The sequence below is a fragment of the Acipenser ruthenus genome, chromosome 25, assembly GCF_902713425.1.
Source record: "Acipenser ruthenus chromosome 25, fAciRut3.2 maternal haplotype, whole genome shotgun sequence".
NCBI lineage: Eukaryota > Metazoa > Chordata > Actinopteri > Acipenseriformes > Acipenseridae > Acipenser > Acipenser ruthenus.
In genome coordinates this window covers 27882675-27899508 of record NC_081213.1, presented here as the reverse complement: position 1 = coordinate 27899508, position 16834 = coordinate 27882675, and the positions used below count along the sequence as shown (strand labels likewise).

The 16834-nt window shown below is 43.8% G+C and overlaps 1 protein-coding gene across 1 annotated transcript in view; it reads left to right on the top strand.

The window, feature by feature from the left end:
• The window catches only part of LOC117412312 (semaphorin-3A), a 48187-nt gene that overhangs the window by 21617 nt on the left and 9736 nt on the right, over positions 1 to 16834 (top strand). The window contains exons 4-11 of the mRNA XM_058999981.1: positions 419 to 481; positions 965 to 1084; positions 5230 to 5323; positions 7851 to 7970; positions 9133 to 9278; positions 10948 to 11062; positions 13359 to 13428; positions 16280 to 16424. Coding sequence (XP_058855964.1) covers positions 419 to 481; positions 965 to 1084; positions 5230 to 5323; positions 7851 to 7970; positions 9133 to 9278; positions 10948 to 11062; positions 13359 to 13428; positions 16280 to 16424 — 873 coding nt within the window. The remainder of the gene's footprint in view (positions 1 to 418; positions 482 to 964; positions 1085 to 5229; positions 5324 to 7850; positions 7971 to 9132; positions 9279 to 10947; positions 11063 to 13358; positions 13429 to 16279; positions 16425 to 16834) is intronic.

Below are 16834 nucleotides of genomic sequence, written 5' to 3'. Positions count from 1 at the left end.
TTGTTGTTGCTGGGGTCTGGGCAGGCAGACGTGTCACAAATGGTCAGAAGTCAAGAGGTTAACACCCCTTTTATGGATTATTTAGAGTCACACAGTGCACCTCAATGGCAGGGCATCGACCTCTCTATTTCAGTAAGGCTGAGCTTGAGTAAATAAGAAATGCCAGCATACAGTGAAATGACTCTCCTCCTAGCGGCTGATGAGTTAATAATACTGATATCAGCATCAGACACACACTCGCCTCTCCACGACAGAGCTGGCTCTTTAGCTGAATGATAAGACTTTCGTCTTTGAACTGTATGGTTTGTGGTTCGCGTCCAGCCCTTGTCTTTCCATGCAATTCAGTGGGCTGAGATGCCAATTCACGGCTCTTCTGACTGACAACCGGGTGCATTAATCAACCTTTCTGTGTCCGCAGCTCTACTGGCCAGCAACTTCTGACCGCATTGAGGAGTGTAAGATGGCAGGGAAAGATCCAGAGGTTTGTACATCTTCTCATTCATTATCTGTTTTCTGAGGGCATTTACTGTACATTTAAGGAATGACAAATGAAGACGTTTACTGATCGTTCGACACGCTTGAAGTCGTCAGAAGCAGCAGGTGACAAGGACTGAGGCATCTAACATTCACATGACTTTTTTTCAGGAATGATTTTTTGGAGATTCTGTTTGGTTAAATGATGTTTTGAAATACAAGTAAAAACAATTTTTATGATCAAAATGGGGTTTTAAAAAATCCTTAAAACGGCCCTTAAAGCCTTGTGAACAGGGACCTCAAACACAAACCCTGAATGTAGGTACTGTGTAGTGACTCGGGACAGCGACTGTGGGTGGTCTGGAGCAGTCCTGTCTGTATACAGATGCACTGTAAGAAAACTATCTATCTATCTATCTATCTATCTATCTATCTATCTATCTATCTATCTATCTATCTATCTATATGTGTGTGTGTTTCGCTTCAACAGCTGGACTGTGCCAATTTCCTGCGGGTCCTCCACCTCTATAACCAGACTCACCTGTATGTGTGCGGGACGGGAGCCTTCCACCCGCGCTGTGCCTACATCCACACTGCCCTCTTCGACCGGGTAAGTACCATCATCCATGCCCCCACCCCCCCCTCAGCCACTGCATGGCAAACCTCTGCTGTTTTGTACAGCCCAAGTGACCAGACTGCCATAGACACATTGCATCCCCACCCCTGCCAGGTAGATTTGTGCAAAGAACACATAGGAAGGTCCCTGCAATAGAAATGTAAAGACGATTGTTACCGTTGTTAACTCAGATCAGTCACCATACTGGACCAGGCACACCTTAAAAAGGTGCCGTATTATTGGGCTGGGTTATGGGAGCTAGGCGGCCTCTCAAACCAGCCACAATGAGATTCCTCTCTTCCTACCTTCCTTTCTTTTTTATTTGTATTTATTTATTTTTTTTAACCGTACCACAAGGAAGCAGTTTTCTAGATTAAGTCTTGAGATCAAGGGCAATACAAGGCAGATTGTTGCATGTCTAAGGAGACGAACGATGCACTGTACTGGTTTTAATCCAGTTCCTTAAACAAGCCCTGCATTACAGAATAGCACAGATGTTGCAATTCGACGCTCACTCTTTGAAGTTAAACATCCTGCTACAGAGGGCTGTCAAGCCAGGGTGCTGTGGACTGCACGACTCCTTCAGATCTGCACCTTGTTAGGATGCTGAGAATATAGAAAGACATGTTGATGAAATAAATGAAGTGAATCATTCACAGATTTTCACTGCTTTTTACCAAGGGCTGTCTTGAAAAGCCTTTTTAAAATGTGCCACTTGTGTTCTCGTTCCAGCTCATCATTTTTATAAATTACTTGTAAAATGTTCTGGTGAGGATAAGAGGCACGGAACGTTCTGAGGGTTGATGTGTGCCGGGGTCAGGGATGAACACAACACATTGAATACATCTGCGGTAATCCCACTTCAGACTGTGGGACACACTCAGTGGAATGAAATATTCTGCACTACTGGATTTGTTTAAGATGTCAATTATTATTGTTATTTTTTTTTCATTTCTGTATTTTTGGGATTTTTATATTATTTTGGTCTGAACTTTTTCATTCAGGATTTCGTCTAGAAAGAATTTAAACCAGTGTTAGACGACGACGGCAGCCTCCTCCTTAATATCATAACCTAGAATCGAACCCTGGTCGTCTGGTACACAGACCAACGTGTGGTGCCACTTCTTGCTGAGATGAAAGAACCAACCCTACTGTAGTTCATCCCATTCTGTTGTCTGGTTTGAATGAATGCAAATCAGAATTGAATATGAATTGTTATACAAACTACTGTGAGTTGTAGTGTTTACTTACTGTTTCATATTCAATGCTAGTACTGTCGACACAAAGTACAATAACGTATATCATATACTGTACCGTAGATTTGATGTCACATACAGTATAAAGTATAACAGTTTAACCCCCCCCCCCCCTTCCTTTTTAATCACTGTGCTGTTTTATTTAACTCTCTGGCACCGTTTCACTCGGGCTGAATGTCTTCGGCCAATGCAGACTGAGCGGTGACGTCACAACGTCCTGTTTAACACTGTGCACACATCACCAGCAGCCAATCAGAGACCGGCACAGCCACTCTTCTGCAGCTGCTGTAACCTTGGTGGACTGACCTTGAAGTTTAGTAACACCCCATCAAAAAAAAAAAGTCACCTTGGAAATGGAAAACTAAATAAAGCTAAATCTCTAACAGAGGCAACTCATTTTTTTATTTTATTATCCACGCTGACTGGAAATTGTATCTCTAAAAAACAAAAGTAAATAGTATGAAGTGTTAGACTTCAATCTTCAGCTCAGCCGCAGTGTAAGTAGAACTGCAAACGCTACATGACATCTTCTGTGTGATCTTCATTCATTTTGAGTCTGGTAATATAATCATCATATCCACTCTTAAAGTGTGTTGCAGGGGGACAGGCTTATGGTTACACTCTGGTGTACGTTGAGTTAGACATGATTCTGAGAGCTCTGCTGAGGTCACAGGGAGGGCTTCATGCTTCTGAAACACCAGTCACTGAAAATCAAGAAGAAGAAGAAGAAGAAGAAGAAGAAGAAGAAGAAGAAGAAGAAGAAGAAGAAGAAGAAGAAGAAGAAGACGTGATATTCCCAGCTCTGACCCATGCTAAGCTGCCCTTCTTTTACTAAGTATTGCCCACTAAATATAGTAACAGAATTTATATTTTCTATTGAACATATTATTTAGTTTTCAGTTGAAGAAGGTGGAGTAACATTTATTGGCATTGTCAGCACGTGGTGAGTGGTTGCACAAGAGCGACGTCAACAACAGGAGATGCAGAGTAACGCCCGTGTGGGTGCCTTTTATTATTACAATCAAACAAAAATAAACACCCTGAACAGAACCAGCCATGGTGAAGCTCAGGCTGAAAATAGAAATAATAAACTAACAAGTCCCGAACACTTTCACACGCTCCAAAACAAAGAATCTTTCACACAGCTGGTGCAACAGGGTCAGGTAGCACGGCACAGGGGTCCTCACTCAGCAGCTTCTCTACGGAGCGTGGATCTCTGCGCTGATCCTTCACGTCACTCCTTCTAGTCTGCAACAATGTAAGCACAAAGCTGGCTGCAAAAACACAATGCGGCCCAACACTCGAGCGCGAATGCCCCAAAACTGCTCTCCTACATACTGCCAGGCTCCTCCTCACAATCTGCACTGCCAATCAGTGTACACTGCACCAAAATCTAGCCAATCAGTGCACACTGCAGTACTGACCACGAGGAGTATACCTGACAGTACAACAGCTTCAGGTCCTACCTGCCCTCGAGCGCAGCGCCCTCACAGGTCGAGAGGGAGATTCATTCTCTCCCTGTCACAGCATTTATAAAAATGATCCAAGCACAAAACACATTAGCCTGCTCTCTCTGCCTGCTCTAAAACTGCCTCGCCCCTAGCCTTGGCTCACTGTGCACCTTCACGTGTCAATAAATAGTCTCACAGACCATCTTCACGTTTGCACAGCAGGCAGGTTGTCAGCTCGCTGCCGTGTGAAGTACAAGAACAAGGGGGTTTGCTGTGCGTGTTCTGAAGTGTCCAGAAATCTGGAATAAACCCAAACCCCATCTGTGTTCAATAATGATCTTTCAGTGCTCGAGATTTCAGAGAGAACCCTCTCCGAGGGTCAGATACATACCGCTGGCTTCAATAACCGGCTCACAAATTCTGAACTTCAAACCCAATCGCAAAGCCTTTCTGTTTAGAGAACACACAAACAAACAAACAAACACCTCCTTCACTCTATTCATCTGAACATGCAGAACACAGACAGGCCAGCTCGCTGCACCTTGTTATCAGAGCTTAGAGACACATTTAGATCATGATTATTTTGATATGTTTCGTTTTATCCATGGGCTAGTTTCACAGGCCTGGTCTTAAATAGACTGTAATTGGACATTTGCTAGCCAATACAATTTGAATGCCCTGTTACCAAAGCCACAATGCTTATATGTGGGCTGGTTGTCCACGTGTAGTCCAGTGATCAGGGTTTCTATGCAGGGTTTCTGTAAAGGTTACCACTTCAGGAGCACCCTGGAGACTGTCTAGATGGGGCACGTTGGTCCAGGCTTGTCATTGAGAGCCTTCTGCTTTATCAGGTCTAGTGGACATGACACGTCACACAATCACATGCAGACTTTGCAGATCTTTTTTCATTTGATCTACTGGACAGTACATCCCCTGGCTGTGTGCAGTCAGTGCAGGTACTGTAAGCCTAAATCCCCAGTCAGAAGTAGAACCCGGTGACACCTGTCACAATCACGGACTGTCAGAAACTCATGCAATGGGTGTTGACTTGTTCTGTTTCCTCTGGAGTGGCCGACCTGGCATGAGTTATGGAAAGAAAATGTGGGTGCTTAATTCAGAGCGTTGATAAATGGCATTGACCTGAAGAACTTGCATTGCTCACATTTTTAATGCGTTTCATTACAAGCCAAAAGCGTTTCAGTCTAGACTGTGTCCATTAGCTTTCGGAACAAAACAAAAAAAAAAAAGCTAAACTGCTCAAGTGTGTGTGTCCTGTGATGAATATACTCCTTGAGAGATCCAGGTGCAGTCACAGCACTCCGGTGATGATGTAATCCAGAAATGATCCTTAATAACTGCTTTTTTTAGCACCTTGTAATACTGAGTGACCCTCCACCTCCCCCTCCCTAACCTCACCGTGTTCTTCCCCCAGAGCGAGAGGCTGGTCCTGGGCCCAGGACAGACGGAGTGTGGAAAGGGGAAGTGCCCGTACGACCCGCGACAGAGGACAGCCACCGACATGACCGGTGAGTGGGAGCGAGAGAGTGTGTGAAGGAGCCTGTGCTCTGAGATCAGCAAGCTTCTCTTTAGGGAGCGGGTCTGTCAGTGTGAGAGTGTGTGTGAAGGAGCCTGTGCTCTGAGATCAGCCAGCTTCTCTTTAGGGAGCGGGTCTGTCAGTGTGAGAGTGTGTGTGAAGGAGTCTGTGCTCTGAGATCAGCCAGCTTCTCTTTAGGGAGCGGGTCTGTCAGTGTGAGAGTGTGTGAAGGAGCCTGTGCTCTGAGATCAGCCAGCTTCTCTTTAGGGAGCGGGTCTGTCAGTGTGAGAGTGTGTGTGCATCCCAGATGAAAGTCTGAAACCCTGTTTGCTTTGGAGGCCTTGCGGAGTGTGCCTGTCTGTTTTACTACTTCAGTTCAACAGTAGCTGTCTGTCACCATGGCTGCCCTTCCCAGCATCACTATTTTCATTAGCTTTGGCCAGGAAATGTTTTTTTCTAAAGATTACCTCGTTGTTATAGATCGAATACTCTGACTTCCAGCACAGCAATATATATATCTCTTACAGCAGTATCCTACTTCAGACGTTCAAATGTGTGTTTATTGCGTTTAACCTGTTAACCCCTTCATGGTCTGACTGTTTCATGGCTGATTGACTGGCCGTGCTCTCATGCCTATTGAAAAGCACGTTTCCAGGTCTTTCCTGATGGCTGTGGACGACACAGCAGCTTCTCGCTGCAGCACGCTCCTGGTCACGCTGTTCTTTTGGCAAACGTTATTGGAGCACACCTCAGGAGTGTTTTCTGTCTTCGCGATTTCCGCTTGATTTCTCTCTGTGGAAGCGTTTGCTCTGCGCTGTGCTGTAGGTGAGGATCGACCACCAGTACAGATCCACACATCAATCACAGCAGGGGAAGTGCCCAGCAGCTAGCCTGGAGATCCTTGGGGTTAAATCTCAGCTCAGCCCAGATACGGACAGGCCATCCTCCCTGGCATTTAGGACATGTACATTAACTCAATACAGTCAAGAGATATGCCATGCGTGTGTGTGTCTATCATTATACTACCATTTGACATGGTAGCCCACTGTCAGGCAGTCACCAGGGTTAGAATATTGACTGCATCTCCTAATCCGTCCTGATCATGTCATATGCCGACTGGCGCCCCCTGTGGTTCATATGTGAAACTGACCGGCTTTACAATCCCGTATACAAATCTGTGTTTGTGGACTGACACATGTCAGTATTCCAGTAAAGACTGCCTTAGCCATGCCTGTTTTCCTTGTATTCTGAGGAATAGGTTTGGAATGCAGTGAATACTGAGTGCAGGCAGGCTCTCCCTATTAGGATATGTTTATCTGCAGAAAGTCTGAAGCTGTTGTCTCTTTCTCGCCCGCGCTGGCTTCACAGTAAAGGCATCCCATTTATTTTCAGGGAAACAGATTCCCTTTATGATTGGAGAGGAAACCAGATTGATGGGGCAATTTGTTTTCCGAGCAGCTTGGAAGATGAACACAGCTATACGGTTTCATTAGGGAAATGAATTTCAGAAAGCTGAGCATTTGGCTGTGAGGGAGTTCTGCTTCATAGTCTGCTCGGAGAAACAGAAATGAGATCTTGACGGCTTGACTGTGTGCTTATATACATTCATTAACTGTAACCTCTGCTTGGTTTGACCCTCACTGCAGGGAAATCGGACTGGTTCGAAGAGCTTGCTGCAATATTTTATTTAACTTAATCTTTGTTTGACAAACCGCTTTTGAAAGTATACTTATGCTGTGAGGAGCCAGTGCAGGGTGGAGAGTCAGTTTATTTTAAGCGCATCTTGGCAGGCCTGGGGGCTTTTGTGTGGTCCAAACTGCATCCAAGTAGAGTGACTAAGAGTTAAGCGAAACATATTTCATACTTCTACCAAAGTATGGTAGAAAAGTATGGTAGCCTGATAAAAAAAGAACGGCGATCCAACCATATGACAAGTGAAATCTTTTCATTCACTTTTTTAGTTGGGAAACCAAAAGGAAAGACTAAACAACACGCCTAGAAGAGCTATAACTATAGGATGCGCCCGTCTCCATTACACGGGTAAGCCTTGACTTTGTAAAGACTACAGTGGGCACAGGGAAAGCATTGCAAACTGCTAAATTACCCTGTAAGTAGATTACAAATTTGCAGAGTGAAAACTCTTCTTCCTGTTATTTCCAAGACCGCTTGGATCGCTTCCCTGATAAAACCTGGCTGTGTTTTATTTCAGGTGCAGAGTTGGATTCACATTAAGCCTTTACTTGGAAGATATTTGCCAAGGGCAGCCCTCTGTGTGTCTGTGTATAGGCGGTTCCATCCCATGTTGGAAATAATCCAAGCAGTTTCAGCACAAACACATTATTACTAATGGAACATGCAACAAAACGTTACCCGTAAATCTTTCACTGACGTTGAGTCAGCAGTGTAAAATCCCAAACCCTCTTATGAGACAGGCTTTCATGAATACCCACACCTTCAGTTTATTGAAGCAGGCTTCAGCGGAACGGTGTTTGCTGATGAACCTTGTTTGTTGATTGCAGACGGAGAGCTCTACGCTGGTATTTCCTCGGATTTCATGAGCAGGGACACAGCGTTCTTCCGGAGTCTGGGAGCTCGTCATGTGATCCGCACAGAGCAGTACGATTCCAAGTGGCTGCAGGGTGAGTGCTTTATTCAACCCAAAAATACAGCGCTGCTTTAAGAGCCATTTTCTTTCCCTGCATTACGGCGCTGAGCAATCAAACTTTCAGACAAAGGAGGAGGACACGGAAACACGCCGCCAAGTTATCAAAAGTGCAAAAAAACCTGCGCACAGTTAAACCATTTTATATGCATCTATACAGTGCTGCACCATCTACACAGACTGATTGAATGCAGTCATATAACAGGGAAATAATTCATCAGTAAAATCTGCTATCAGCACTGGCAGCATGTTCACTGTTTTTTTTCTTCTGCTGAATATCTCATGGGTACATAATCATTTTCTGTATGCTGTAGGTCGGATTCACTCCTGTGGTCTAACTGCGATCAGGCCGTGACCTACAGCATGGGAAATGATTAGGTGCTGGTGCTGGGGTGCAGCATTTTTAATCAGTAGCCTTGATTCTCTGGTAAAAGCATGCAAATAACCAAGAGATCTTCAGCACGGTAGAACAGGAACAGTGATGGTGCTTCTAAAGCTAATAAGAGGTAAGAAAAGCTTTGGTCAGCATCCCTTTAAGTAATGATGTGTTCCTGCAGCTATACCTGAAAACAAACCAGGGCACTGAAGCAGACTGCGCAGAACTCTAAACTATACCAGCACACAGACACCAAGGCATTGTATTTTAAGAGTAACAGATGTAGCTACAGATCTATCTTTAAGGTTTCAGTACAATCTGCGCGCTGTCTTGTTTTGTGCTGCTTGTGCACTCCCGCCAGCGCAGCTTTCCCGAGGGATTATTAAGTAGTTCGGCTTCTGAGTTATTTATGGAATTCCATGCTAATAAAATCCTTAATGAATCCTGCAGGTATGCTCCAAGGAAACTTCAGGAATTCTGCTCCGTTAAGAAAATTCAAAGGAGTTAGAGATCCTGTGTCTGAAGCATTATTGTGCACAAGCTTTCCTGAATGAATCTCAAAGCAACTTCAAACACGTTTCCTTTTGATGTCAGTGGTGCTGGTGGATTACTGCTGTATTATAAATATGTGTATTACAGGGGTCCCTAGCCAGCGAGTCACTGTTTTAGAGGTTTCTCCTGGTAAACATTTCCAAGCACTCTCCTTCCGTTTGCTTCACACAGTGCCCTTGTTCTTACGCTGTCTCTCGCCCCCCCCCCCCAGACCCCAAGTTCGTGAAGGTGGCGCCCGTCTCGGAGAGCGATAACCAGGAGGACGACAAGGTGTATGTGTTCTTCACGGAGCGCGCTCAGGAGGCAGAGAGCGGCGGTGGCAAGGTGGTGTACTCCCGCGTGGCACGCGTCTGCAAGGTACGCAGTTATATAGCGCCTTTCACACACACACACACTGGGGCTGAGGCTAGCTACAGACCTCTGTAATTACACCTTAGTCAGTCAAGGAGTTGTGAAAATCACATTTTTTGTGTTAAAATTGGCTGCTTGCTTGGAGAGCAAAAAACACATTTTTACAAATTGTTAAGAGAGGTTAAAAAGGAAACAACAACCTTAATCTTTCCTGAAAACTGTAACAAAATACATTGATGTTTGTTGCAATGAAGCAAAGTTTATTTATAATAGAAAAGGAGTCACCAATGAATGTTTTTATTCTGTGCCAAATATTTAGATTTTTTTATCTAGTGAAGACTATAATCCACTAAAAGGGTGCTCACACACATGCCATACACACTGTACGTTTAGAATTACAAATATAAAAACCTGCCTTACAAAGCATAGAATAAACAATTGATCAAACTGAATTCCACCTTTTCAAGGCGTACAGGATCCAGTTCCGTGGGTCTGCAGTCCGTTCTATAAGTGTCCCTCACAGGAAGTGAGCTGGATCCAAAGCAGGCCCTGCCCCTGCCCTTTCCAGACTCTCTTGTCGGAGAGACTCAGAGTTGTTTACACTGTAACTCCCCTCAGCTAATTGTCGCTGCCGCTGCCCAGAGAGCTGTTCTGTGCTTCCCCCGGCCACGAAACACACTGGCAGCAATTATGCCCAATTTAAAGCATTTCAAGAAGGCTCTCTGTAAGTCAGAAGAGATTAGGTGAATCCTGCTTTATTATTATTATATTAGCTTGTTATCGTTTCTGAAGGTCTCTGAATGGAAAAAAACTAGTACCTAACAAACAATTTAGACAATTTTCAATTTTGAACTAGCATGCATGCAATCTTATAATACAAACATATTCTCAGATATACAGCGTTAGCATTCATACATGCATACATGGGGGATGGGGGAGGGGGTGGGGTCGTCAGTGGGGGATTGAGAAGCTCATTCCTGGCTGTTCATATTCACATTGACCCGCATGTGATTGTGTGCAGTAAGGCTGAGATAGGGGCTTGTTTATTTCCCAAGAAGTTACTGGTAGTGCTTGTGATTGAAATGCGTTTCAATATAGTGTGCTTGGTAACACTTTATTTAAAGGTACGTTAATTACAGTGCAGGTACGTCGGAGCTACTGCACAATTGCATTTTAATTCATATGAAGCAATCAGTACTGTGTGATGCACTCTACACATATACATATTAACCACCCACAACCAATACAAATCCACTGTGAACACAGACAACATTATCAGGAACAGACCAGTTATATGAATTGAATGTGTCATTAATAGATACTTAAACAGATGCATTAGGAAATCATGTAATGGTTTATATATAATTACATTGTTACACAGAAACAAAACCAAGCGCAGATACAGGTAACAGCCTTTCCCTAATGTCCTCTCTAAACATAAATCAATGAAGGTATATGGTTTATAGTGATGCCCCATTCATACAGTAAGCACGTAGTGAACATTTGGCTGATACATTGTCAGCACAGGTCGCTAGTTGTAAGTGAGATAGGACGTGGTCCAGTTTGCTATATAACACTGTAGATATGTTAGAGGGGTGACGCGCACAGTTTACACGATCCTCTTCCTGCCTGGGCCGGCTCTGTATTAACGCATGCTGCTGTGCTTCTCTTTCAGAACGACATCGGCGGGCAGCGCAGCCTGGTGAATAAGTGGAGCACGTTTCTCAAAGCGCGCCTGGTGTGCTCCATCCCCGGGGCGGAGGGGATCCAGACGCACTTCGACGAGCTCCGTGAGTACCTCTGGGCTCGTCTGCATTTGTGGTTATAGAGCTTTTAATCTCATCTCATCTCATGACAAGGAACACAATCCAGAACAGCAGTGCATCGCACCACACTGCCCGTTACAGGTGTTCCAACCCCTGCAGCAGCTTCCTGCCCGTTTCCCTGTGCTTCAGCCTCAGTTGTTATGCATACAGGTTAGCAGGTGCTTTTCTCCTTGGTGCCGTACAGACCTGCGGCTCTGACTGGGAAACGGCCCCGTCACTTCAGCAGCAGCCTGGCTTTGATTGGATGAGTTCTGGTTCCTGCACTCCAAGGTGGCCTGTGATTAAACCCTGATTGGAATTCGCAGAGCCGGGTGGCATTCATATCTTCAGCAGGCTGCAAATGTTGATGAGACAAGATTATTGACGTTACCAGTGGGCTGATTCATCTTCAGAAAAGAAAAGGAAAGAAGATGATTGCAGATAGCTGTTTGTGAATGAGACTCTAAGTGGGAGGTCTAAGGATGTTACTGAAAAACAACTTTACCTAAGCAAAAGGCTGAATTAGCTTGTTGCAGACCAGTTAAAGTGATCTTAGTTCCACCACTAAAACCTGTAACCCTGCTCTACAAGGGACGCTAGCCTTTGTATTTTTATTGTACTTAGTGTTGCTAATAAGGGGATCAATAAATGTAAAGTTGAAGTGCACTGGTATTAAGGACTGTTTAGATCATTGAAATAGACCCCTACCAAACAAAAAGGAAACTACACTTAGAGAAGTTTTCCCTAGTAAAAGCATTGCAAAGTGTAATAAAGCGCAGTGAAAGTGTGGTAACGCATAGGTAAGCACTGTAAAGAATAGAGAGGTAAAAAGGGTACCCTGCATGGACCCAGCAGAATAGCCTGGCTATATCCACTCAGATTGAGAGAGCATGGGGAACATCCACTGAGAATAGACCATGCATTGAAATAAAGTCTTCTTATAGTTCAAATACTAAAACACGACTCTAACAAGCCTTCAGAGCCAGCAAACCCTATCTGGGGAAAAAATATTGGCACCGTGGCATCTGCAAATTAGAACCAGTTTGCTCTACAGCTGCTGCCAAAGCAAGGCTCACAAGCCATCACAAGCAGCACGCTTACTGAGTCCGCACATGGAAAGAAATGCTCTGACTTGACCCACAGTCTCAGGTCTGTCTGTTTCTCCTTGTGTAATTCCAGAGGACTGAGTCTGCAGTTGGACACGTGGCTGGAGAGCTTTGCCAGGAAACTGTAACACTCCCTCTGTGAAAGTGCCTTTGTTCCACAGTGCGGCCGGCCCGCCCCTGACATCACTCGAACGACATTTACTGTAGCTCCTTACTCACAGGGTCAAGGATTTCCAATAGTTTGCCCCGTGTCATGTTAAACAAGGTGCAAACTTGTATATAGGTTCACTAACATTACAAATGGTGAACCCCAGTCGGGAGATATTTCACTGAAGTGCAAAGGAATACTTTGAGTTTCGTACAGGGAGTCTGCTGACTGAAGTCAGAAGCCATAGAGACCGTGCTGTTTGTGTTTCTCCTTAAAAGCAATGGTGGTTCTGGTGTAATGGTGTTATGGGGCCACGACCAGACCCCCTTAAAACTGCTTCCACAGTATAAAGGGCTACCTTATAACACAAAGCTTTAACTCCTGAGCTGTTTTTGTCAAAGTCAAAGTTTCTATAAATGCAGTACTGTTTTGTTTTAGATGGCAGTAGTTTTTTGAACAGCTTTGTGAACATCAAGCTCTATTAATCCATCAACACAGATTAGAAAAAAAAATGTAGGGACCAGATTCTCAAATGAATGGAAAAATGACAAAAGACTGCAGACTTGGTGTTACGGGCGTGCGGGCCGGTACAGACTATATATATATGTGTGTGTGTTTTGCTCTTTTCTTCCAAGGAAGAAATGTTTCTATAATAAATCATCAATTTCATCACCCACCTTTCCCCTCACCCTGAGATATTATCAGTTCCATCCCAAGACAATTGCCATGGAATTCCAGGAATGTGAGGCCACCAGTATTTAGTCCAATTGTTTCCTGTGCGCATGACTGGACTAATCAACAGACCATGCGTTATCACCCTTTTGTAGAGAAGACAAAAAAAAAAGGAATGCATTCGTCACACCCCAAACAAAGCTCAGGCAAGCGGTGTGGGTGTTGTCTGGGTACTTCTACTGTATATAAGGGATAATGTGGCAAACAGGATGCAATTAGTAAAGCAAATCAATAAACAGAATCATAGAAATGTGACCTTTTGGGGTTAAATTGTGTCTCCATGTTTTCATTCTAGAGGATGTCTTCATTCTTCACGGGAAAAACAAGAAGAATCCATTGATCTACGGGCTTTTCACAACATCCAGGTACGCCACTGTCCCACCCTGTCCTGCCGGAGTTTCAGGCGTGGACAGGTCCAGTCCTCGCGCTGTCAAATAACGGACTCTTTACACAAAAACATGGCTTGCAATTAATTAATGCTGTTACAAGGGAGTCCATTCCAGGGGCTGAATTCACCCAGCAACTGTGGTTTTGGCGATGTGTTGAAATATTCACGCTGGTTTTCAGGGTCATTGCTTTTGTCTGCTGGGCTCGGCCCGAAGGGATTACGGTGCCGCATACTCGGCCCGAAGTATTTACAGTGCCGCATTAAGATGATTAAGGACATCCATGGGTTAAATGTGCAACTCCTGCTTTAAATGTAGAGAAACTTTAAAAACTTAACAGATATGCTGTTGTTGTTTTGTTGGTATTAATAACTGTACATCTGTACATCTGTACATCTTTTCAAAATTAAATTACAATATATTAAAATATATATTATTTAACTTTTTTTTTTTTTTTAATAATAAGCAGATGTCTCATTTTATGAAGAAAGACCACACTGTATTTTCTACGGAAACTGTATGACTAATAACTGCTTGGTGTGTACTGTATGATGGTTGAATCCAAGACGTTATGTGGTGATCTTTTTCCAAATACTTTTGGTTCAGAACTGAGACCTCAGATTTGGCCCAAATGTTTCCGCTTTCTCCTCCTTGCCTAACCATTGCGCTTTGAGAACTGTAACCTAATTGCAGCCACTGTGGACTGAGCCAAGCTCTTTGAAAATGGGACAAATCCAACTGGCAGTTATTTGAACTCATTTGGAGTGAATTATTGTGATGATTCAAGTCTTTTTTTTACTGCTGTCGCTGGGACACACATTGCTTGCTGCTCACTCAGACTTGTCTGTGGATGTAGGCTAATTTCCCTTTAACTAACTCCAGACCAGAGGAAAAGGGCTGAATGCTGCTTGGGAGACCATCGGCATTAAAAAAAGCCATTATAAGACACTCTTATGCAATGCTTGTTTTTGTTATACAGCTAATGTTATTATAAAATGATTGTGAAATGATTGGTTATTACCCCCATTCAGTTTGATTGTCTCCCCTGGTAAAGGCACTACTACGTGGTGTGCAGGGTGAGTCATACTGTCAGGGGAGTGCAGGTTTGAATCCCTGGGTGTAAAGAGGCGATTGACTTGACTGTGAGATCACAGGATGCTCACTGACCTTCGGTTCCCCTGAGCGTCCTTGGGAAGTTGCTGCGGTATTAAATAATAATAATAATAATAATAATAATAATAATAATAATAATAATAATAATAATAATAATTCTGATTTATTTCATTGACTAATTTTGATCTGATGATTCAACTCTTTACTACCACATTCCCTCTGTCACCCACCCAAATAACTCATCTGAGCTGCACCCTAAAGATAAACTAGAGGCGATAAGATCTGGGGTCTAGAAAGGTGGGATTTAAACTAACAGATGGCGTCTAAGAATCCGGGACAGCTGGGGTGTGTTTTTGGCTGCTATTTTTTTGGCACAGTGAAGGGTTTCGCTGTCCAAGAAGTGGACGCTGGAGCTGATGTTGCTGCTTGATAAGGTTTATATAAAAAGTTTATAAAGACACATATAGCTGACCCTGTCTCATGTCTTCTTGCGATCGTCATAAATATACAGAACTAAAAAGAGATGAGGTGACCTCCAGCTTCAGTACATACTTATTATAAACAGTCTTTACTTGGAAAGAAGAGAAATGAAATCATATTTCATGAAATGGCACATCGTGGTCTAAGCGGATAATGGTAGTGAATCAGATTGCTTTGCAGCTGTTAAGGGCTAGCGCTCACGTCTTGCTTCAATCCTGTGCTTCAGTGGTGTGTGCTTGTTGGGAGTGCTATCTGAAAGCCTCAGTGGTGTGTGCTTTGATGGGAGTGCTATCTGAAAAGCATTCCTGCACAGAGGGTACCAGCATGCCTGCATCCCTTGCGCGAGATCCAGACTAGATACAGGCGATAGTGTTTCAATGTGAGATGTAGTGGCGCCTTCCTCGTGCTCAAAGAAACAAACTCATAGATTGAAAGAATCAACAGAATTACTTAGAAACAGCAAAAGCCAGTGGTTTCATGTTAACTGTTCAAGCTTGTTTTTTTACACAGGAATGCGAGTAAAATGATCATGATGAGGGCCGACCGTCAGATTTGACTGTAGGTAGCGGAGGAAAGCATTATTGCTGTACCAAACCACACGACTTCCTGGCTGCGGTCTGCAGGGACTCTGGCTGCCTTGTCCAGAAGTGTGCGCAGCAGTTTCTCTGAGTAATTGTGCTGGAGTGAATTTCCTATTGAAGTGCTCTGCCAGGCTGCCTTCCTCACAGATCCCCATCGAATCTGTATAGCGGGAAAATAGGAAGCAATTATTGAAACGCAAACCTTTCCATGTGTTATTGCAATGACAGCCCCCTGGAATTCATTAGGAACTTGTCCATCGGTTCCCGCTTGCTTTATTTTTTTGTTGTTTTTTTGTTTTGTTTTATGCAGTTATCATAATTGTACTGAAACATACCTGTTCTTAATCCATGCTTTTACTTCACTCTGCACTTTTTTTATAAGAATGGTTACAAAGTTACAGTGGAACACTGTTGACGTCCCTGACATGCTGTCTGTGTAATTTTTCTGACCTGGGGAGACACATGAAACTTCTGCATACATGCCAACCGCTTGAGCCACTTACTCGCCAGACGAGATGGCTTGAGATGTCAGGCACTTGCTCTGATTATAATTCTAGAGAGTAAACTGCTGAGCTGATTTTACCCTTGCTGTTTCTGCTGAAACTGTGGTCGCCGTTTCAAAGCGTAACTCCCTGAACTTTCCTCTCGTTTCCCAGCAATGTGCTGAACGGCTCGGCGGTGTGTGTGTATAAAATGGAGGACATCGTGACAGTGTTTAAAGGGCATTTCTCACACAAGGAGGGTCCAGAGTACAAGTGGGTGGAGTACACGGGCAGAGTGCCTTTCCCACGGCCCGGCACAGTAAGTTAACGGTCTTAATCAAACGAAGTAACTGCGCTAATTAGTCATAGCGGCTTCTGTTCTTCTAACTGTCAGGGATGAGTGTTTCTTTCTGTTTTTTCTTAAATGGGGAGTGGTTCATTAAAGTTTACCCCCCCCCCCCCTAAAAAAAACTGTGAAAACATGTTTTGAATCGCTTGCAGTTTCTGATTATTGGATAGTGGATTTGTGTTGCAAATCTGACTGTGTGTGGTGCAAGCAATTTCACAAGGATTGTGGTACACAGTCTCTTTTCAGATGATGCTTTGATCAGTAACAACGAGTTAGTAAACTGCCCTTCAACAATCAAGAATTTTTTTGGTTTGACACATGGATGAATAGAAGCCGTTATTTCCTGACATTTGTCAAGCAAATACATTTCTAGTCCTGGT